We start from the raw sequence: 23847 nt of genomic DNA, 5'->3' as shown, positions 1-23847 counted from the left end.
CATCAACTCCACACTGACCCTCCAGAGCATCTCACCCCTCTACCTATCCCTATAACCCTATATTTCCCATGGTAAATCCACATATCCCTGGACAATTTGACATGGTCAATCCATCTAACCTGCACATCCTTGGACTGTGGAAGGAAAGCAGAGCACCCAGAGAAAGTCTACGCAGACACGGGGAGAATGTGCCAATTTCACCCAGTCACCAGAGGCTGGAATCGAACCCAGGTCCTTGGTGCTGGAGGGCACTGAGCCAGCATGTTAAGGAGTCCTGAAGCCTCCCTGTTCAACTCCCTCTAATTTCAATCATTCTAGTCTTTCAGCAGTATTTCAAAATACAGCAGATGATGGAGATGTGAATTAATAAAATGTGAGTTCTGATGAAATATCATCAACCTGAAACACGAACTCTACATTTACAGCATTTTCTGTTTTATCCTGATTCTAACTCAGTTGGTACTGGTGCTTCCATACATTCTCTCTTGGGGCCAAGAAACAAAATCATGACTAGTTTCGCTCAGCAGATGCTCACCTCTTATCAGCAGGCCAAAGGATAGCACTGATCATGTTGTAGAAACTCCTAAGTTGGTTTAACCTTCTCTCCAAGGGGAGCAAACAATGGGAGGTACACAGAGACATTGATGCTACAATTTCTGTTGACCACCAGTGCAGAGTGGGAGCACTGCATTGAACCTCCTACTATAGAGCCAATCTGATGGTCAGTTTCACTGGACTCAGTCTAACTTAATATTGTGTGGTAATTATAACCAGCAACTGATTCAGAAAATGTCCATATTGGACTGTCAGCAAGGATTGGCACCTATCCTTTATTCTCCAAGAGAAGTGATGTTAAGAAGTGATGTCGAGTAGCAAATTTGCCTTTAACATTGTTTTGTTTTCCTAGCTTGGATCACTTCACTCGAATCAAGTCACAATTTACGCGTTTGCTTACAACTCACCTGATTCAGCTACTTCTGCTATCGGTACGCCTTGTTCGAAAGCCATGAATCCTAACACAGAGAAAATAGCGAAGCCAGCAACAAAGCTGGTGCCACTGTTGAGGCAGCATAGCATTATACAATCCCTGCAAAACAGCAACAACATTTACTTAATGTTTAAAACAGCTTTTGTGTTCAATAAAATCTTGTCTATTAAGTATGGAACAGTTTGGTTAATATTCACCATGATTGCCATATTGAATGTACCTTTAAACAAAAGGATATCAAGGCTATATTAAAAGAACTTCCTTGGCAAGAGTGAAAGTATTGTTTCTGTCACAAAGAAATCAGAAATAATTTTTGAATCATCTCTACTCCAATAAACTCCCAAAAGGTTCCTACACATAACCTGAAGCATTAGCCAAACAAAGGCAACCTGAATGCACAATTCAGTTTACTTCACTTGATAATGCAAGGCAAGATCATTTGCAAAATTTTCCAGCTCCCTGAGCATGTCATCAATGTCAAGCATCAACGGCTTGTAAAGGCTAATAGCTGTCTGTTACGCACCAGTCTATCAACGAGGAGAGAAACACCAGGTATGAGGTAGAAGCAGAAAGCTTCTGCACTGAGCAAAAAATAAACCAAAGAACTGCAGATGCCGGAAATCAGAAGCAAAACAGAAATTGCTGGAAACACTCAGCAAATGTGGCAGCATCTGTGGAGGGAAAGCAGTGTTAATATGTTTTGCGAAGGATGCTTAATTTAGGTATAAAATGGAAAGTTAAAATGACTCAAATACAACTTAATTGTGGTTCCCACTTGGGTTTGCATTTAATTTCTCTATTAGATCTTGTTGGGGTGAAATTGGGCTCTGAAGCCTCTGTTTTCTAGATACTAAGAATGCACTCACTATTCAAAAATGGTGCTTAAGTACGCATGGACATTTCTGGACATGAAATGCACCAGACACCCAGCATCAACACACACACCAATACATCCACAGCCATACACACACACACATCCCATGTACACACTCACCAACACCAATATTAATGCACTCAGACACCAACACACATGTAGACAGACTCCAAAGTGCAAGCACACACAGCAACACACACCAACACAAACTCACATACGCACTCATCAACACCAAACCACACATGCATATAGACACCAACACACATGCATACTAACCCTAACACACATCCAAATATGCACAAAGATACCAAAAAACAGGCCAACACATGCACACACACTCACCAACACACACCCCAAAAATACATACACTCAACACACACAAATATACTATTTTAAAAGAGACATGAACCACTTAGAATTCAGCTGATGATTCATTTGTTCTGACTATTGCTAAATTTCTGCATATTTTTGGTAATTTTCAACATTAGAGTTGTAAAAGAATACAAGCAGTGGTGCACTTGTATGAATATTGCTCCCCAAAAACCCATTCTTAACTTGAAATCATAGAACGATGCAGCACAAGAGCCACAAGTAACTATTGTGCCAATGTTAGTTCTTTAATAAAGACAAGGAAAGATTTTTTCTTGCCTTCAAGGCTTCTCTACAAGACAGCTCGCCGGTCAGGAGTGTATCAATGTGAGCATCCCCTCCCAGGCCAGTATTCCCACTATCGAGGCAAGGTTCACTCATGACTAGCTGCGATGTGCAGACCACCTTGACCCACACATGCCTGACACAGGACTCCCGAAACAAGTGCTCTACTCTGAGTTCTGCAATGATAGGCGAGCATTAGGAGGGCAGAGAAAACGTTACAAGGACACCCTGAAAGCCTCCTTAAAAAACTCGGCATTCCCACTGACACCTGGGAATCGCGTGCCCTAAAATTCACAAAACTGGAGAAGAAGCATCCACGAAAGCAGCAACCAGTTTTACCGGGTCACATGGAGGCCAAGCACAAGCATCAGAAAGAGGGTGTAGAATATAGAGTATCCCACACCCCCAGCACTCTTCCTCAAACACCTGAGGGCCCACCTGAATCACAGTCTGTGGCTCCAGGGTCGGATAATCCAGACACCGCAGAACACTCCCCTCCTCCCTCCACTCTCCAGAGTGAAAACAAGTCATCCTCACCCCTGAGGGACTGCCAGAGAAGAAGATGACTTGTGCATCACCTCACACTTATCAGGGTTAAGTGCTACTGATCTGTTCATCTGACTAACCTGTCTATATCTTCCTCACCATCGGCCACTCGGCTAATCTTTGTGGCATCTGCAAACTTATTTTTTAACCTCCCCACACATTCCATCTATATCATTTCAATACATCACAAACACCCAGAGATCCACACAGTGATCCTATGTATCTACAGCTCTTGTCCCTCTAGAGGGTACAGGTGGCAAGATTGGAAGCTACTATTTGAGGAGTTTTGGCGAGTGCTGAAGTACAGCATATCGATGGTGTGCAATGTTGCTACTGAGCATCAATACGACAGGAAGTAAATGCTTAAATTGATGAATGGGCAGTTGCTTATACTGGCTGCTTTGCGATGGATGGTGTTGAGTTACTTGAGTGTTGTTGGAGCATGTATCCAGGCTAATGAAGAGTATTCCATCACATTCCTGACTTGATTAGATTAGATTCCCTGCAGTGTGGAAATAGGCCCTTCAGCCCAACAGGTCCACACCAACCCTCCAAAGAGTAACCCACCCAGACCCATTTCCCTCTGGCTAATGTATCTAAAGCTACAATTGGCAACTTAGAATGGCCAATTCACCTGACCTGCATATCTTTGGAGGAAACCAGAGCACCTGGAGGAAACCCACGCAGACAAGGGGCGGATGTGCAAACTCCACACAGACAGTTGCCCGAGGCCGGAATCGAACCTGGGTCCACTGAGCCACCATGCCACCCATTGTGCCTTGTCAATGGTGGACAGACTTTCAGTGATGGTAATACCATTGAATGTAAAGGGGTAATGATTATATCCTCTCTACTTGTAGATCCTCTCTACTCTGTGGTGCGAATGATAATTGCCAGTTATCAGGATGAAGGGCTTTTGCCCGAAATATCGATTTTCCTGGTCCTCGGATGCTGCCTGACCTGCTGTGCTTTTCCAGCACCACTCTAATCTAAACTAAACTCTGGTTTCCAGCATCTGCAGTCCTCACTTTTGCCTGCATATGAACACTGACTGTTCGGGGACTGCGGAATTTGAATGGTGCTGAACACTGTGCAATCATGAGTGATTGGGTTACATATCAATATACAAATAAGGAGGAGTGGGCCATTTAACCCCTCAAGCCTGTCCTGCTGTTCAGTAAGATCATGGCTGATCTTACAGTAACCTCAAATCCACATCCCCACCTAATAATCTTTCAACTCCATGCTTAACAAAATCTACCTAAAGTTACACAATTTCTAACCATGTGCTACTTTGGACAATCTCCAGGAAATTGTGTGGATATCCAAATTACAGCATCAGAGCCTCATTATATATCATTACATACCAGATGATTGTGTTGCCATTCGAAAACCCTAATATAATAACATTGAGCTAGATTACAGGGATCAAAGATGAACAATTGTCCCCATATTTCTGTTCAGATACATATCATTTGCCACTTTTTGGTTAGGCACAATCCCTCACAAAATATACACAAATCTGATTGAATCTAAAGACAAAACTACAAATTTATTATTTCTCAGTTATTTAAACTATCTAAACTTAATGGAGTACCCTCTCACAGTCTGATAAAACCAGCTTTCCTTTCATAAACAATGTCAATAACATTGGTAAGAGAAAAACAGCACAATGATTTTAAAAAAACCTAGAATCTTGCTTCTAATCAAAATGAGATGTATTGTATCAATTCAACAGGAGAAAGTGAGGTCTGCAGATGCTGGAGATCAAAGTTGAAACTTTATTGCTGGAACAGCACAGCAGGTCAGGCAGCATCCAGGGAACAGGAGATTCGACGTTTCGGGCACAGGCCCTTCTTCAATTCAACATCAGAACTACATGTTAATTTCCTATGAACTGAATGAACCTTCATCTGCCTAATGCCTAGGTAAATGCATCAAGATTAAAACCCGAAAGAACTGTAAATGCTGTAGATCAGAAACACAAACCAAAATTGCTGGAAGATCTCGTTAGGTCTGGCAGCATCTGTGAAGAAATATTAGAGTTAACGTTTTGGGTCTGGTTCTGAGGAAGGGTCACCGAACCTGAAACATTAACTGATTTCTCTTCACGGATGCTGCCAGATCTGTGGAGCTTTTCCAGCAATTTCTGTTTTTGTAACTGTAGCAAGACTCAGGGTCAGATTTAAAAAAAAACCTTTGTTACTGTCTTTCTAGTTACTGGATCTACAAGATAGCTTTATTAAAATTGAACATACAACAATTACAAACAGAAATTACAATCCTAAATTATCTCGTAAAATGTCAGAAACAACAAAAATGTCTCTTTTACACCTGCCCTCAGCACAAGCTGACTGCTAAAACACAATGAAGCATCTGATTAGCCTTTTGGATTGGACAGCTTCGGATGTACAATGATTGTAAGATACTTTAGAATTCCTTAGCATTATGAAATGAATGCAAGTTCTATCTTTCACTTTACTCCCTTTTTGGATACCTCCTAACCTAATACCTCCTGACATCTATCTCCAAATTCCTTTGAAGGTAGATCAGAACAAAGGACATTAAAAAAAAACAGCAATTCACATAATGATCCATTGATCAGTGAGTATTCACAATCTTCCCAATATCTGGGATATTTGCAGAGCCAGCTCAATGCATGTACTCTTTGAAGCTTACAACCTGTAATTGTAGGATATTCACACTCAGGCAAACAGCTATCTGAGATAGTGCTGGATAGAGTGACACTAATGGCACTCAACAGACATTAGGCTCTCAACTTATCTTTTGTTCTGCAGGCATGGGCGAGTGCTTTTGAAATATATAACCTAACACTCTGCAGCTTGACAGTCAATTAACAACGTTGATATTAATCCTTCTGAACAGCCACCAGCTATAAATATTAAAAAATGGCCCACCATATCTCTTCTGATTTGCATATTTGTTGCAATTAACCGAGTAATGGGAGCCTGGGTTTGTGCTTCATGTTGAGCCAGAGATGAACCAACTGTCCCCGTTTGAACAAAGCACTTGTTGCTGAATTAGCTGGACACTCTTTAAGTGACACAAAGATCTTGTTTGTTGGCACAAAATTCTCAGTTGTAGAAAAAAATGAACTGCTCCAAATTCCCACCAGATGCTTTCAGTTTGGGACAACGATTTAGACTTCAATAGCACCTTAATGTCATGATATTGTCTCGAGACATTTTACTGGAGCATTCCAGAACAAAGTATAACTGCGAGCCACACGATGAACTATTATAGTGACCTCAGCTTGCTCAACAAGGTAGGCTTTAAGGAAGGGTGTCTTGAAGGAGGAAAAGTGAGACAGATGGAGAATTCCGATAGCATTGGTCAGAATCCAAATTTGTTGGGTTTCCACCCTGCACAATGGATCTGGGAAATACAATCCAAGTAAATGTGAAGATGACTTTTATCTGCCCCCAGATGCCAATGGAAATCACTTTTAGGGCTGCCCTTAGGAGCTCTGCCCTCTCCCACCTCTTTAGCTCCAATGTGTTCTGTCCTGTTTCTTCCAGAACATTTGAAAGATAGGAAGGATCTGTTTTCTCAAAATAGCTGATGTCTTCTGGAATTGTTTGCCTTTGCTTGATGTTTAGGAGAGGCAACCATATTGAAACCTCTAAGATTCTTAGGGGGCTCAACAAGTGGATGCAATGAGGTTGTTTCCCCTAGTGGGACAGCCTCAGACCAGAGGGCATAATCTCAGAGTAAAGGAGTCATCCATTTAAAATTGAAACAAGAGGAGGGTTTGTTTTCCCAGAGGGTGGTGAATCTGTGCAATTTTTTATCCCTGTTCAGGCCGGGTCATTAAGTATGGCTGAGATAGAAAGATTTATAATTATTAAGGGATTTATAATCATTAAGGGAATCATGGGATGAGGCAGGAAAGTACAGTTGGAGATTATCAGATCAGCCATGACCTCATTAAATGCTGAAGCAGACTTGATTGGTCGAATTGCCTACTTCTGCTTCTCTGTCATTTGGTCTTATGGTCTTTTTACTTGCCAGATTACTTGAGACCTTGGAAACCCAATGCATATGAATTAAAAATAGAATGACTTTTTAAACTTCGACACAGAGCCCCAATAAATGATCAATATGGGTTGATGACAAATGGACTGGTTGCCTCCATTAAAAATGGAGGCAAGCATTTTGTGGCAGGCATAGGTCCGCTGTTGAATTTTTAAATTCTAACCTGCTTTTGGAGTTCAATTTCATGCAAGATAGTCAAAGTCCTCCATGTCTGAGCTACTGTTCCACACACACACAAAACCTCCATCAGCTTGGCTTTTTCATGCAAAGTAAAAGCCACAAATCTAAAGCTCTGCCTCATCATCTGTGGGGAAATTGGATCACGAAAGTGCCAATCAAATCCACCATTTTAATTGAGCGACATGCAAGCCAAAGCTACCACTTTGCCATTTTAACCAAATCTCCTGAAGTGTTTAATGATTGGATGTGAAAGAAATTTATCAACTTAAATTTCTCTGGAGTGTGCTAACAACCCCCTGTTTTATTCAACTATAATTTTTCAGTTCGTAATTTGGTTCGCTACATAGTACCTCAGCTAACGGGTCCCAAAGTAACTCATCTAATTCTGAGACGTAACCTCTTGTGAACTAAAGCTAATTCTGTCGCAACATCATATTAGAAAGTAACCCAAAAACTACTTTTCAGACTAGTTAGTTAAAAGCTGCTTTCCAAAAAAAAATGATGGGGACCTTATTTGCAATTAAAAGGATGCTAGGCACTTGCTAAACTTTCAGTGAATGGCCAGTACTTTTGGCCTGTTGCACTTGACTCATCAGTATTACCCCATTATTTGCAGATACAGATAGAGCTCTTTGCTCAAATCTCAATCTTCTGTGGGGGTCAGCAAAGGTCAACAATGGGGAGAAACGGGTGGGTCATATGTTTCACTTTCCAAATAACAGTCATCACAAATTTAAACTATAGCTATTTAACCCCCTTCAGTGATGTTCCTGCTACATAAGATAGGAATCAAACTTAGAAATACTTTGTCAGTGTATCTCAAAGACCACAGACTTACTAACCTGTCAGGTACAACACTTCGAAATAAATTAACATGAATTATGATTCTATTCATATTGCAAGGGCAAAAGTATCAGAGAGGTTTTGTAAAGAACTGGATAATTCCTGAAATAGTCTCTAAAGTGCTTCTGCATTGCATTTCAGTCCAGTTGCATTCTCATTGAAAATATAAAAGGATAGAAGAATGAGGCTTTTTAAATCAAATGGTGTATTGTTGAGGAGAACAATGAAATAGTATTTTAGTGTTTCCAGCTGATAAAAGAATTATGATCTGTAGGAGCAAGGGCTTTGTAAACTGCCTGGTGTTATAGAGAACACTGAGAATAACAATGGTTGATATCTGGCTTGTACCTTGAAAGCCAAAAAATCCACTTTAGCAAATTACTCTCTTACCTGTAGCAGTTGTTGTGATAGGGGTTATAGCTTCCTAATGCAGTCAAGCATCCAAGGCAAATTGCATATGAGAAGAAAATCTGAGTACCGGCATCCAGCCAGACCTGCAAAGAAACAAGATTACTTGTCAGTATTCTCCCACACTGGATGAATCTCAGTAACCAAGCTACAAAACTGAATACCAAATTAAGTCATGATCTACAATATTATTAACATTATCAAAATATTAATGAAGCAGAGAAGGATTTGGCTCCTCTGGACCCCAAAAGGAAAGCTTGGGCCCCCTCTTGAATGTTTCTCGACTGTGACCCCTATCTTGAAAAAAGAACAGGCCCTTCAGTTCTCCAAGCCTACATCAACACATTTCACCCTTCCATAATAAAACTGTCTCCATTTACAGGATCCATATCCCTCTTTTCCCTTCCTATTCATATTTTTGTTCAGGTGCTTTTGAATGCTGCAGTGTAATCCAGCCACTCACCACTCTTTGTATGAAAATGTTGGTTCACACATCTCATTTAAACCTCAGGCCAACCCCCCCACATCATGAGCCTGTGTCCCCTAGTAATGGATCCCTTCCCCTGGGAAAAAGCCTCATATTTTCCACACTACCCATGCCATTCACAATCTTATAAACGTCTATCAGACTGCCCCTCAATCTCCTGCTTTCCAGTGAAAACAAACCCAGTCTATCCAACCCTTTCTTCATAGCTAAAATCCCCTATACCAGGCAACATCCTGAGAAACCTTTTCTGTAACCTCTTCAAAGCATCCACATCCTGCTGGTTAGTGTGGTGACCAGAACTGTATGCAATATTCCAAATGTGGCCTAACTAAAGTTCTATAAAGCTGCAGCATAACCTGTCTATCCTTATACTCAATGCCCCTTTCAATGAAGGCAAGCATCCCATAGGCCTTTTTTTACTACCTTATCTGTCTGCACTGTCACCTTCAGTGATCTGTGGACCTGTACACCCAGATCCCTCTGCATATCAATGCTCCTAAGGATTCTGCCAATCACTGCATAATTTCAATGACTGCAGATGCTGGAAACCAGATTCTGGATTAGTGGTGCTGGAAAAGCACAGCAGTTCAGGCAGCATCCAAGGAGCAGTAAAATCGACGTTTCGGGCAAAAGCCCTTCATCAGTCGATTTTACTGCTCCTTGGATGCTGCCTGAACTGCTGTGCTTTTCCAGCACCACTAATCAAGAAACTGTATAATTTCAACCTGGACTTGACCTTCCAAAACGCACCAGCTCACATTTGTCTGGATTAAACTCCATCTGCCTTTTTTCTTCCCATGCCTCAACTGACCTATATCCTGCTGTATCCTCTTCAAAATTGTCATAACGCTTCTCCCCAGCCTGTTGCCTCATTCCCAGCTAAGTGTCATGCATGTGCATCGGAGCGGTGCCATGTGAATTATTAAGGGTTGTCAAATGTTGAATGCCAATGTCCATGGGTGAGAGGGTACATGTGCTAGTGCCATTGGATCATGCCGGAGATGCCACTTGTTGCTAAGCAACATGGAGCTCATCACAGCCAGTGCTGAGCTAAATATTGACAAGGCATATTGTGCTGTCACTAAGGCATTTAACAAACAATGATTCTCATTAATTGGCAACTCTCTCCTGTCTGGAGAAACTTGCCTCACTGCTTGGCAGATGCATTAAAGATGAAGCAAGTTGTTCCTGCCATCGAGATAGGCCTGGCCAGACGTCTAGACTTAATTTGCCATAAATTTTATCCTAGCCCACTTCACTCAAGCTTCACCCATGTTGTTTCATGTACAACTCCATGAGTATTGACTGTGTCAGGCTGTTGCTTGTCTAGTCTGTGAGGCACCAGCCTCAGTTGTTTGAAGGATGTTCTGTAGGGTCAACAAGGCTGTTTCTGCTGTTGCCTTTTCCGGACCCTAGGTTGATGCCAGGTGGTCTGTTCAGTTTCATTCCTTCAATTTTTTTGAGCAGTTTGGTACAACTGAGTGGCTGGTCAGACTGTTTCAGAGGGCAGTTACGAACCAACCACATTGTGTAGGTCAGAAGTCATGTGTAGGCCAGACCACATAATGACAGCCAATTACCTTCCATAAGGGAAGTTAGGGAAACTAATGGGGTTTTACAACAATCGACTAAGGTTTCATGGAATTTTAATTCCAGATATTTGCAAATTCAAATTCCACAATCTGTCATGGTGGGATTTGAACCTGGGTTCCCAGGCCATTACCTGGGTCTACTGAATTATTAGCTCAGCAACAATACCATTATGTCATCACCTCTCCAGTTTTCAAAGTGCTGATTGCAATGATTACAAAATTGTGACACCCACTTCTTTGACACATGATTCTGAAGTGTCCTATTAAATAATGAATTAGATATTGGGAAGACTAAAGTCATTGTTTGTGATGCTAACCTCAAACTGTGTTCCTCTATTGCCATTTCCAACTGTCTGCTTGGCAGCAGTTTGTTCACAATGTTCAGGCTGATCATCAGGCAAATGGTTTTCCTATCCATCGTATGGACCATACAGTGTCCTTGGGTAAAACAAAGGGTGGAGGGGCTTGCTTTTTAATCAACAACTTGTAGTGGACGGACATTGCAACTATCGGCAGCCATTGCTCACCAAACTTTGAATTCCTCACCAGCAAAATGCTGTCCCTTCTATCTATCATGGGAATTTATCGCTGCTATACTAACTGCTGTGTACATACCACCACAAGCAAAGGTTGAGGAAGTTCTGGATGTGCTGTACTCTACCACTAACACCCTGGAGACAGAACACCCTGGGGTACTGGTGACTTCAATCAAGCCAAGCTAAGGAAAGTGTTGCCCAAATACCACCAGAACATTACCTGCCCCACCAGGGCCCAAACATTTTAGACCACAGCAGAACCACTGTGAAAGACGCCTACTGCTCCATCACCCGCCTTCATTTCGGGAACACCAACCATGATGCCGTGTTTCTTCTCCCAGCTTACAGACAAAAGGTCATGCAGGAGACCCCCTCGCTGATACAGGTCCAGTGCTGGTCAGAGGAGGCCGAGAATCAACTCCCGTGCTGTATGGAGTCGGCTGATTGGGCCATATTCAAACAGTCTGCAGGTACCTTGGATGAGTATGCCACCACTGTCACAGACTTTATCAGCAAGTGTGTGGAAGACTGCATATCGAGGAAGTCAATTCGGGTGCTCCCAAAAGGAAACCCCGGACAGAACTTGCTAAAAACCAGGCGTGAGGCCTTCGGATCAGGAGACCCACTCAAATATAAGGAATCCAAGTATGACCTTCGCAGCGCCATTAAGACAGCCAAGGACCAATATCAATCCAAACTAGAGACCCAGACAGACACCCGGCGACTATGGCAAGGACTGAATGACATCACAGGTTCTAAAAAAAGACAGTGCAAGATAGCAGGCAATGACACATGCCTCCCAAATCGTCTCAATGCCTCCTATGCTCGCTTTGAGCAGAATTTCGACAGAGAGGAACACCTATTTCGACAAGTCCTGACGAACCTATCCAAACAGTCACTGCATCAGAGGTCAGATCAGTTTTCCTTTGTGTGAATCCAAGGAAAGCGATGGGACCAGACGGAGTACCAGGCCATGCACACAGAGCACGCGCGGATCAACTGGCAGAAGTCTTATCAGATCTCTTCAACCTTTCCCTGCAGCAAACCACTCTCCCTGTCTGTTTCGAGAAGGCCATCATCATCCCTATGCCTAAGCAGGCTCATGCACCATGTCTCATGACTACTAACATCGGTGGTCATGAAGTGCTTTGAAAGGCTTGTCATGGCATTAATCAACTCCAGCCTTCCCACTACTCTTGACCCACTCCAATTTGCCTATCAGACCAACAGATCCACCACAGATGCCGTATCATTTGTCCTTCACTCCTCTCTAGAACATCTTGACACCAAAAACAGATATGTAAGAATCCTACTCATTGACTACAGTACAGCCTTCAACACTGTTATCCCCTTGAGACTGATTACTAAACTTAGTGATCTGGGACTAAGCCCCATTCTATGCAACTGGATCCTCAGTTTCCTGACCCACAGGCCACAATCAGTGAAGATTGGGAACAGTATTTCATTCTCACTAACACTCAACACTGGAGCCCCCCAGGGGTGCGTATTCAGCCCCCTACTGTACTGGCTGGATACCCATGACTGCGTCGCCAAATACCAGACTAAAGCCATTTACAAGTTCGCTGATGACACCACCATAGTCGATTTAATCTCAGATGGCGACGAAACAGACTACAGAAGGGAGGCGGAAGACCTGGAAAAATGGTGCACTGAGAACAACATAGCTCTCAATGCCAGCAAAACCAAGGAATTCATTATTGACTTTCGGCGGGAAGTTACTCATGTGACCCTACACATTAAATGCACAGAGGTGGAACGAGTGGAGAGTGTCAAGTTCCTGGGAGTGGTCATCCACAACAAGTTTTTTGGGACTCTTCATGTGGATGCACTGGTTACAAAGGCCCAACTCTTCTTCCTCAGGTAGCTGAGAAAATTCAGCATGACGGTGAACACCCTTACAAACTTATTATAGGTGCACCATCGAGAGCATTCTGTCTGGATGTATCACTACCTGGTATGGCAACTGTACCCTTCAAGATCGGAGACAGTTACAGAAAGTGGTGAACTCAGCCTGGACAATCACAAAGGCCAATCTCTTATCTATAGAATCCAAGCAAGGAAAGGCTACTAGCATTCTCAAAGATCCATCACACCCTGGCAATGCTTTTCTACAACCTCTATCATCAGGGAGAAGGTACAGAAGCCTGAACACACACACGCACGCACACACACATACCAGCCAGTTTTGAAACAGTTTCTACCCTACTATTGTTAGAATACTGAATGGACTCACAAACTCTTAACATTCGCCTGTACCTGTGTTTTTGTTTTTGCCGCTGTTTACCTATTATTTACTTATCTATGCTATTTAAGTATGTAATCTGTCTGTATTGCTTGCAAGACAAAGCTTTTCACTGTGCCCCCGTATACGTGACAATAAATTCAATTCAATTCAATTCAATTCATAATGTATTTGATCCTGAGCTGAGTTTCCACTCTCATGTTCATGACATCACTAAGGTCACCATTTTCACTTCAATAACATCATTTGCCCTGTTTCCGTTCACCTGCTATTGAAATACTCTTTCATGTCTTCATTATCTTTCTACTTGACTATTTGAAACTACTCCTAGCTGGTTTTCATCTTCCTACCTTCTGTCAACTTGCGGTCATCAACCCTTTGCTCACTAACCTACATTACTTCTCAGGAAAGCAATATTTTCTTTAAAATTATCATCCTTGCATTCAACACCCTCTAAAAGCTTTGGTCCTTCCTATCTCCATAATCTGCTTCAGCCTAACATCTCTCCAATTTGTCAGTTCTCCTCTCATTCTAGCCTCTTGTACAGTTCCAGTTATAATTTTTCCACCATAGATACCTGAAACTTCCTGAGTCAGACATTCTGGAATATATCCTTTAAATTGCTCTACCTCACTTTGTTTCTTTGGGTTATTCGTTAAAACCTAGCTTCTTTGCCAAACACAGAAAACACTAGAAAAACTCAGCAGGTCAGACAGCATATTTGAAGAGAGAGAAAATAATTAACATTTCAAGTTTGCAATGACTCTTCATCAGAAGTTGCCATGATGATTGTGAAGGGTTGGCAAATACCAAATGCCAATGTCCATGGATGAGAGGTCTGTTTGCCTGGTGCCTGTGGATTGTGCCCTGGGATATGGTTAGGTCCTAAGCTACATGGAGATCCTTTGAAGCAACACTGAGCTATGTCGTCAGATACCCGTTTTGATATCCATGTTGCGTTTTCTTAACGTCTCGTTTGTTTGGCATGTTTGTAAGATAGGAAATTGAATATTAATAAGGCCATTAACAGGCATTTAACAAACAATAATACCTCTTAATTGGCAACTCGCCATGGTAAACATAGATACATGGTACACCACTTGTCAAAAACATAAAAGATTGAGTGAGATGCTCCCAGTGTCATGATAGGCCTTGCTGTTCATCTCATCCAAATTTTGACAGAAATCTATGGTCCGTGTCACACAAACTCCTATAAGTTTCCACTCAATTTAATTTTTGCTGTGGATTACAGACACCGTCATATAGCACGGAAACAAACACTTCAGTCTGACCAGTCCATGCAGATAACAGTCCCAAACTCAACCAATCTTGCCTACCTGCACTTGGCCCATATCACTCCAAACATTTCTTATTAATGTACTTACCTAAACGTCTTTTAAACGTTGTAACTGTACCTGTCTCCACCACTTCCTCTGGAAGGTCATTCCACACATGAGCCACTCTGTGTTAAATGGCTCTCTTTTTAAAATCTTTCTCCTCTCAGCTTAAAAATATGCCCCTTAGTCTTGAGATCACCCACCCTACGGAAAACAGACTTGCCATTCACCTTATCTATACACCTCAATATATTATAAGCGTCTACAAGGTCACCCCTCAACATCCTGTGCTCCAGTGAATAAAGTCCCAGTCTCGTCAGTCCCTCTCTATAATTCAAAGCCTTCTTTCCCTCCATTCGCAGTCTACAAATATGCTGTCCAACAATGGTTATGAACTCATTCAATAAAGAATAACATTTTCAAGACTCTTTACAGTAAGACTAATAACATTAAAAACAAAAGTTCATGGCAAATCAATTCATAATTGATTTCCATTTGTTAGGATTTAAGCAGAACATCTTGCAAAGGAATGGAGAATTACTGAGAGCAATGTGTCTTTTTTCTTATTTAGTTTCACATATGTAAATTCTGAAGTCAGTGTCAGTTTAAACATAACAAAGGTGAACACTGACAGTTTTACCACCACTACAACCTTAAAATCTGAACACACATTTCTGCTCCGTGCTGCAATTTCAATTTCTAATCCAACCACTGAACATGTATCAATTCTATGTAACTATTTCTTGTTTATAACCTCAGATGTCAAACGTTACCAAGTATCTCTAAGATTTCAAGGATATTACCATATGTAAATGAAATTCAAATAGATCACAATTCTTTTGTAACTCTTAACCTTACTTCTGACTTCTGTCATTACTACAGGTGCCATGGTATGGCGACTTATAACACATTTCATTATATTGTTCTTGTAAAAGTACATATGACAATAAATTCTAAACTCAATTATTCTATAATTTAAGCCTATTATTATGGAGTTATGGAGTCATACAGCACAGAAACAGATCCATCGGTCCAACCAGTTATTACCGAACATAATTCCTTACCCACAATTTGTCCACAGTTTTCTAGGAGGGGCCCGTCCACAGTGATTGGGTGGGGAGGCTACTTCACAGATCAATCTTCCATTGTAGCACTCTGCCCACCCTCCCCAATTATCAATGCAGTCTACCATTGTCAGTAACTTAAAAAGACTCACCGTATAAATACTGTGGTTACAAGTGCAGGTCAGAGGCGACTACGAGTAACTCACCTCCTGAATCCCCAAAGCCTATCCACCACCTACAAGCACAAGGCAGGAGCGTGATGAACTACCCTTCACTTGCCTGCAGCTCCAATAAAACCCAAGAAGTTTCATTCCATCCAGGACATAGCACCCTGCTTGATTAGCACAACATCCACAAATAACCACTCCCTCCACCCACTGCTCAGTAGTAGTAGTGTCTACTGTCTACAAGAAATTCACTAAGGCTCCTTACACAGCATCTTTCAAACACACAACCACCACCAGTTAGAAGCACAAGGGTGGCAGACATATAGGAACACCACCAGCTGCAAGTTCCTCTCCAAGCCACTTGCTAAGCTCACATGAATCATCATTCCTTCAGTGTTGCTGGGTCAAAATTCTGGAACTCCCTCCCTAGCAGCATTGCTGGTCTGGTTGAGTGCAGTGGTTAAACAAGGCAGTTTATCATCTCCATCAGGGCAACTATAGACAGGCAATAAGTGTTGGCCCAGCCAGTGATGCCTGCTTCCCGTGAATAAAAAAGTACATCAAAATCAATGACATTTCTTCCTGCAGAATAAAAATTCACTAATTAAACCCTCGCATGCTTCCAGTGGTTTAACAATGCATGCATCTATTGCCTCAAACCATGCGTTAGCAGGTAATAAAAACATTCTGCCCTTTGTTTAATGACAACTAAATTGACTTATCAACTGGTATTTATACTAATGTAGATTGACTTGTCAAGACTGAAGATTGATGTGAAATGATGAATGCCTTGCATGGGAAGACTTACAACACATCACAATACATACTGACCAACTACGAAACTTGAGAGCTTTATACATTAATCAAAGGGAACTGCGATTAGCTCCTTCAAGCAATTGACATACTGTTAATAGTCTGTGAAGCAAATGATTGATCACCAATCTTACAGCTTGAAAATTGAGGTAGAGTGGGAGCATATGTGCATTCTAAAATTAAAAAATTATGATACAAGAACATTGGGCATTGATTTTGTTTTTATGAAAATAAACAACAGAGCGCAAAGTAAAGACTGTACTAAGAAGGTGAGTTATGAGAGCTTTAGGCTTAAACACAACTTAAGGATATTATCCAAGAGGGGGACAAGGCAGCTTGGGAATTGTGAAGAAAGCCAAAGGCCAGATACAAGCTTTGGTCTTGAGCATATGGTTTGTAATCCTTAGCAATTGTCAAACATTAATATGTATGCTGCACAGGGAAAAGAGACATCTGCTGCTACAGATGTTGAAATCTTAGAATTCAGCAGAACCCAAGAATTAATTACAAATCACAGTCTTTTCTATGGCTGCACCAGGTGACTCTGTCATGTGCAATATCCCAGATTCACATTGAGCTTTGCCATGATTGCCCAGGTTTCTGCATTAGAATAAAATGACAAAAGGTAAACATTTCTATTTATTCCAATTGCAATATGATAGATGCAACTATGATCAAGTCTTAAGGATTGAAAAGCATTCTACTGGACTATTTGTCTTTTGCACAAGAGATCTTATAGAAGTTTATAAAATCATGAGGGGCATAGATAGGGTAAATAACCAAGGTCTTTTCCCCAGGGTAGCAGAGTCCAAAATTAGAGGGCATAGGTTTAAGGTGAGAGGGGCAAGATGTTTCCATCCTCTGGGGAAGAGTGGTAAATTATCTTGCTCTCTGCCAGGTAACATTTCCTCTATGCCCTGGTAAAACAGTCAGGAGTCACCTTGGCCTGAAGGGTAAGACCTCTCAAACTCAATTGGCTGCAGGTGTAGGTTTGCTCACTGAGCTGTAGGTTTGATATCCAGACGTTTCATTACCTGGCTAGATAACATAATCAGTGGCGACCTCCAAGTGAAGCGAAGCTGTTGTCTCGTGTTTTCTATTTATATGTTGGTCCTGGATGGGGTTCCTGGGGTTTGTGGTGATGTCATTTCCTGTTCATTTTCTGAGGGGTTGATAGATGGTATCTAGATCTACGTGTTTGTTTATGGCGCTGTGGTTGGAGTGCCGGGCCTCTAGGAATTCTCTGGAATGTTTTTGCTTAGCCCTTTGTAGAAAGGCTCAAATTTTCAAGATAACTTACAGCTGAAATTCCTAGTGTAAATAAATTAAGCTAGACTTTTTAGATTAGATTAGATTACTTACAGTGTGGAAACAGGTCCTTCGGCCCAGAGGAAACTCACACAGACACGGGGAGAATGTGCAAACTCCACACTGAAGCAACTTATTCATGCAGAGGATGGAGCATGTATGGAATGAGCTGCCAAAGGAAGTGGTGGAGGCTAGTACAATTATAACATTTAAAAGGCATCTGGATGAGTGCATGAATAGGAATGGTTTAGAGGGATATGGCCAAGTTCTGGCAAATGGGTCTAGAGTAATTTAGGATATCTGGCATGGTCAAGTTGGACCAAAGGGTCAGTTTCCATGCTGCACAGCTCTATGACTCTAAAAAATAACATACTAAACTAAGTTATACTTTGCTTCTTCTACTTACAGATTTGGCAAAAACATTGCTTTAGTTATGAAGGGTCTTTACAAGATTAGGATGTTAAAAAAATATGTAGATGTTGTAATATGCATGATCCTTAAAACTCATAGTGAATGGAAGAAATGAACAAAAATAAAGACAAACTTCAGTTGCATTTGCCTGTACAATGATAGCAGCTCATTTCTACTGCCAGCCTGAAACATTAATTCTCCTGATCGTGGCACAATTTTGATATTCAGCATTAGCTTCTGTGAAATGACTTGAGCTATTTTTCTATTCTGAAGGTGTGATGTAAATTCAAGTTGGTGGTGGCATGGTGGCTCAATGGTTAGCACTGCTGTCTCACAGCACCAGGGACCTGAGTTCAATTCCAACCTCGGGGAACAGTCTGTGTGGAGTTTGCACATTCTCCCCATGTCTGTGTGGGTTTCCTCTGGGTGCTCCGGTTTCCTCCCAAAGTCCAAAGATGTGCAGGTTAGGTGGATTGGCCATGCTAAATTCTCCATAGTATCCAGGGATGTGTAGGCTAGGTGGATTGGCAATGGGAGATGCAGGATTGTTGAGGTAGGGAAGGATACTGTTCAGAGGGTCAGTGTGGACTTGTTGGGCATAATAGCCTGTCTGCACACTGTTGGGGTTCTACTCTAAGTTGTTGCTGCATGTACTGTATCATAACTTCAAAACGACGTCTAGCTTCGTTTTATTTTCATGAGGAATTTAATCCATGAGTTAACTTCAAAATTTGAGTCTTTCTACAAAAGGAGCCAGTTGAGTTTGAGAGATTTCACCCTTCAGTCTTTCGATCCAGGGTGACTTCTGACTTTTTTGCCAGGGCATAGAGGAAAAGTTGCATGGTATAGAGCAAGATAATTTACCACTCTTCCCCAAAGGGTGAAAATATGGAAAAGTTCATGTACTTATGCAAATCACAGAATCCCAACAATGTGGAAACAGGCCCTTCAGCCCAACAAGTCTACACCAACCCCTCTGAAGAGTAACCCACCCAAACCCATTCCCCTCCCCTCTTATTCTACAATTACCCCTGACTAATGCACCTAACCTACACTTCTCTAAACACTACGGACAATTTAACATGGCCAATTCACTACGCTGCACATCTTTGGATTGTGGGAAGAAACAGGAACACCTGGAGGAAAACCCGTATAGACACAGACAGAATGTGCAGATACCGCACAGACAGGTGCCCAAGGTTGGAATTGAATCTGGGTCCGTAGCACTGTGAGGCAACAGTGCTAGCCACTGAGCCACCGTGTGGCTCCATTTTTAGCACGTTAAAGAAATGCAAAGAAAGAATTCTGATTATTTAATGCATACATTATATACTAACAAAAAGCATTGCATTTCTACATTTCTAAAGAGATTTTCAACTAAACTTTGTAATTATTACATTTGATACTAACTTGTAGAAAGAGTGTTTGCTAGACCTTACTAAAATACACAAGTTTCTCAGATAAAGGTAGGTATAAAATTCCAGTGCTATTTGTATGAGTAACTTAGCTCGACTTGATGTTGTCAGCTCAGATAAAATACACTTTCAATTTATTCAGTGCAGTACCATAGATGGGTGAACAGTACTGTTGTCTGCAGGGAGGCTTTGAGTGACACACTTATTCAAGCATGTGTCTAACTCGCCGGCAAACAGTGCACACCAAAGGTCATGAGAAAAGAAAAGGGTTTGTTTTGACAAAGAACAGGAAGTGGTACTGTCATTCAGAGAAACAAACAACCCTCATTACCATAATTCCCTCTGTTGCGTAATGCAATGCATCTTTGTCGGTGGGAGTCGATTCCCGTACAGTTGAAGCTTCTTGATGATGAACATATATTTCTATTCACTAGTTATCCCAATTAAAAATATGCGACAGATATATAAAAATGAATAGATGCCCAAACAACCGTTCAAAGAATCCTCTCATTAGCAGACTGCCCCTTCGCTAGGTCATTCGGTATTATAATGTTATGCTAATTGTCATGATTGTAAGCATCTGCTGTTAACCAGTTCTAGTAATCATGATAAATTAAAACATTCAATGACATTTTGATTAGTTATAATGCATGTTTAAAAGTATATTTCCCCATTTTACAAAGTCGATTGATTATTAATTGTTTCACTGGTGGGAGACAATGGCCAAGTTGTATTGTCAATAGACTGTTAATCCAGAGGCCCCAGTAATGATCCAGGCACCCGGGTTCAAATCCAGCTGGAATTTGGATTTAATTAAGAGTCTGGAAGTAAGAGTTTAATGGTGACCATGAAACCATTGCTGATTGTCAAGAAAAGGTAGACAAGCAGGAAGAACACAGCAAGCCAGGTAGCATTAGGAGGTGGAGAAGTCAAGGTTTTGGGTATAACCCTCCTTCAGGACTGAGGGTGGGTGTAAGGGGAGCTGCAGATACTGGGGGGGGGGGCGGTTAAGGGTGGTGAGGTAGGGATAGGTGAACGCAGATACAACCTGGTTGGTCAATGGGTGGAATGAATCCAATTAGTAGTTGGAAGGAAGGGTTGATAAGAGGAATGGAAGGGAGGGGAAGGGTCTGGGAAAGGAATCGAGGGATGGGAAGGAAGATTATTTTAAATTGGAGAACTCAATGTTGAGTCCTCCAGGTTGTAAGCTGCCCAAGTGTAACTGGTCCACAAATGTCTTCAGGGAAGGAAATCTGCCATGCTCACCTGCTCTGGCTTATGGGTAATTCCAGACCCACAACAATGTGGTTGGCTCTTAACTGCCCTCTCGGCAATTAGGAATGAGTAATAAATGCAGGCCAAACCAATGACACCCACATCCCACAAATGAATAAAAAAATTCCACAGGACATACAGGTGATCCAGGAATGAGATTATGAGGAAGTTTACAGTTAGTGCTCTAGGTATTATTAAGATATCTCTGAACTGTTGTAGTTGTTTGTTAGTGAATGTTGTTGTGGTTGGGACTCACACTTTATTGAAAGGTTCATGTAGTGGCAGCTCACATTATAAGAAGTGTTTCATTTTCTTGAAGTGTGCTTGCAGAGAGTATTTAGATGGAATTTCCAATATAACAGTTGCCACATCTTCTGCGACATAACACTACCGGCCATTCCTCACAAATTATTTAAAATTCCTTTTGTAAACATGTTTATCAACAGTTTTTGACAGAAATTAAAATGTGTAATGTTGAAATTAACAGTTTAAACAAAATTTAAAAAGAACATTTTACAATGATACATTAACTACTGACTTGTCTTTTATGCTTCTTAATGTCATAATTACTTGAATATCTTCGACATCTTTCTACAGCTTGAGCTTAGACTTGGTACAGTTGCTTAGGGCTCCAGTGGTGTGGTCTATATTCAGATTGAGTAGTCTAAATATGTACAGTATGCTGAGCTTCCCAAAACACATCAGTAATGTTAAGATACAGTTGGAGGTTGGTTTAGCTCAATTGTCTGGTTGGCAGGTTTACAATGCACAGTGATGTGAAAAATGTAGGCTCAATTCCCACTATTGGCTGAGGTTACCATGAAGGACTCTCCTTCTTGATCCCTCCCTTGTCTGGAGTGTGGTGGCCCTCAGGTTAAACCACCACCAGTCATCTCTCTCTACTGAAAGAGACTTTACCTACCCTATGAAGGCAACTTTCCTGATTGAATATATTTTGATTCCAGCAAGTTTTGGCCAGCAACTCTTCTTCAAATTACTTTGAAGAACTAATAGACACATTTCAAAGGATATATTGAGTAATGTGAGTAATGTTTATATTATGTTGTAAAGCACCAATGTCACCCATGCCTTGTGTCTGACAAGGTGAAGTAAAAATGAAAACCACTGCCACCACCCCACCCACCTCCCTCCAGTGCAGCTTTAATTTTGTCTTCTCTCACTTTGGCAAATGAATAAAAAAGATGAAGAGATAAAAAGCAAAGGGGTGAACAACAGATAAGACTTGGAAAGAACAATGAATGACATATGCTTTGAGGGGCTGGACTTTCTCAGTTGCTTGTAATCCCAATAATCACCTGTAAGTGATTGAAGCGGATGAACTTCCTGGAGACGGACAATTAAAACAAATTGACAATGGGAACCAGAGAGCCCACACTGATGTCTGTCTGCAGATGTTGTACTGAAGAGACCCATAGCTGATAGGACCATTAGTGCGCACAGGGCAATCCTTCACAGGATTCATCTGACAACACCCTACAGGCTTTTGTCTCAGTGGCATCTTATTATGGTATAGGGATTCTGGTTCTGATACTCCCTTGGCTTGGCATGTGACTAGGACCCTTTCTGTAGACATGACTTGGAGGTGTCAGTGTTGGACTGGGGTATACCAAGTTAAAAATCACACAAGACCAGGTTATAGTCCAATAGGTTTATTTGGAACCACTAGCTTTTGAAGCGCTGCTCCTTCATCAGGTGTTTGTTGAGTATAAGATCATAAGACACAGAATTTATAGCAAAAGCATCTTGTGAGCTCTGCACAAACCACAGTGGATAGATTCAATCACTATCAGAAAGCAGCCCTTAACTATATCATTCAGAAGCATAATTGGGTGTCTGCCTGGTTACATACAATATAGAACGTTACAGCGCAGTGCAGACCCTTCAGCCCTCGATGTTGTGCTGACCTGCGAAATTAATCTGATACCCATCTAACCTACACCATTCCATTATTACCCATATGTATGTTCAATGCCCATTTAAATGCCCTTAATGCTGTTGCAGGCAGATTGTTCCACACCCCTACTACTCTCTGAGTAAAGAAACTACCCCTGATATCTGTCCTAAATCTATCACCCCTTAATTTAAAGCTATGTCCCCTCGTGTTAGCCTTCACCATCCGAGGAAAATGTCTTTCACTGTAAACCCTATCTAACCTCCAACACACTGCATCCACCTGGACACTCCGTGCTGGCCTATTACCCGCAGATAAAGGGGGCGCAGTGTAGTCTGGCACACTGACCTCTACAGGTCAGCTGAAGCCAAACGCCAACTCGAGGACACCTCTTCCTACTGCCCACTCAACCATGACCCCACCCCCCATCAGCAAACCATCATCTCCCAGATCATACAGAACCTCATCACCTCAGGAGATCTCCCACCCACAGCTTCCAACCTCATAGTCTGGGAACCCTGCACTGCCCGGTTCTACCTCCTTCCCAAGATCCACAAGCGTGACCACCCTGGCCGACCCATTGTCTCAGCATGCTCCTGCCCCGCTGAACTCATTTCTACCTACCTCAACACTGTCCTATCCCCCCTAGTCCAGGAACTCCCCACATACGTTCGAGACACCACCCACGCCCTCCACCTCCCCCAAGACTTCCGTTTCC

General features: G+C 41.8%; 1 protein-coding gene across 3 annotated transcripts in view; it reads right to left on the bottom strand.

Annotated features, from left to right (window-relative positions):
- Positions 1-23847, bottom strand: part of slc6a11b (solute carrier family 6 member 11b) — a 177420-nt gene that overhangs the window by 29590 nt on the left and 123983 nt on the right. For all 3 annotated transcript variants that reach the window (XM_043707925.1, XM_043707926.1, XM_043707924.1), the window contains exons 8-9: positions 8532-8635; positions 963-1087 (exon numbers count right to left, since the gene is read on the bottom strand). In XM_043707925.1, coding sequence (XP_043563860.1) covers positions 963-1087; positions 8532-8635 — 229 coding nt within the window. The remainder of the gene's footprint in view (positions 1-962; positions 1088-8531; positions 8636-23847) is intronic.

The sequence above is a fragment of the Chiloscyllium plagiosum genome, chromosome 18 (genome assembly GCF_004010195.1).
Source record: "Chiloscyllium plagiosum isolate BGI_BamShark_2017 chromosome 18, ASM401019v2, whole genome shotgun sequence".
Taxonomy (NCBI): domain Eukaryota; kingdom Metazoa; phylum Chordata; class Chondrichthyes; order Orectolobiformes; family Hemiscylliidae; genus Chiloscyllium; species Chiloscyllium plagiosum.
The sequence above is the reverse complement of the archived record's forward strand: the minus strand, read 5'-3'. Positions and strand labels throughout refer to the sequence as shown.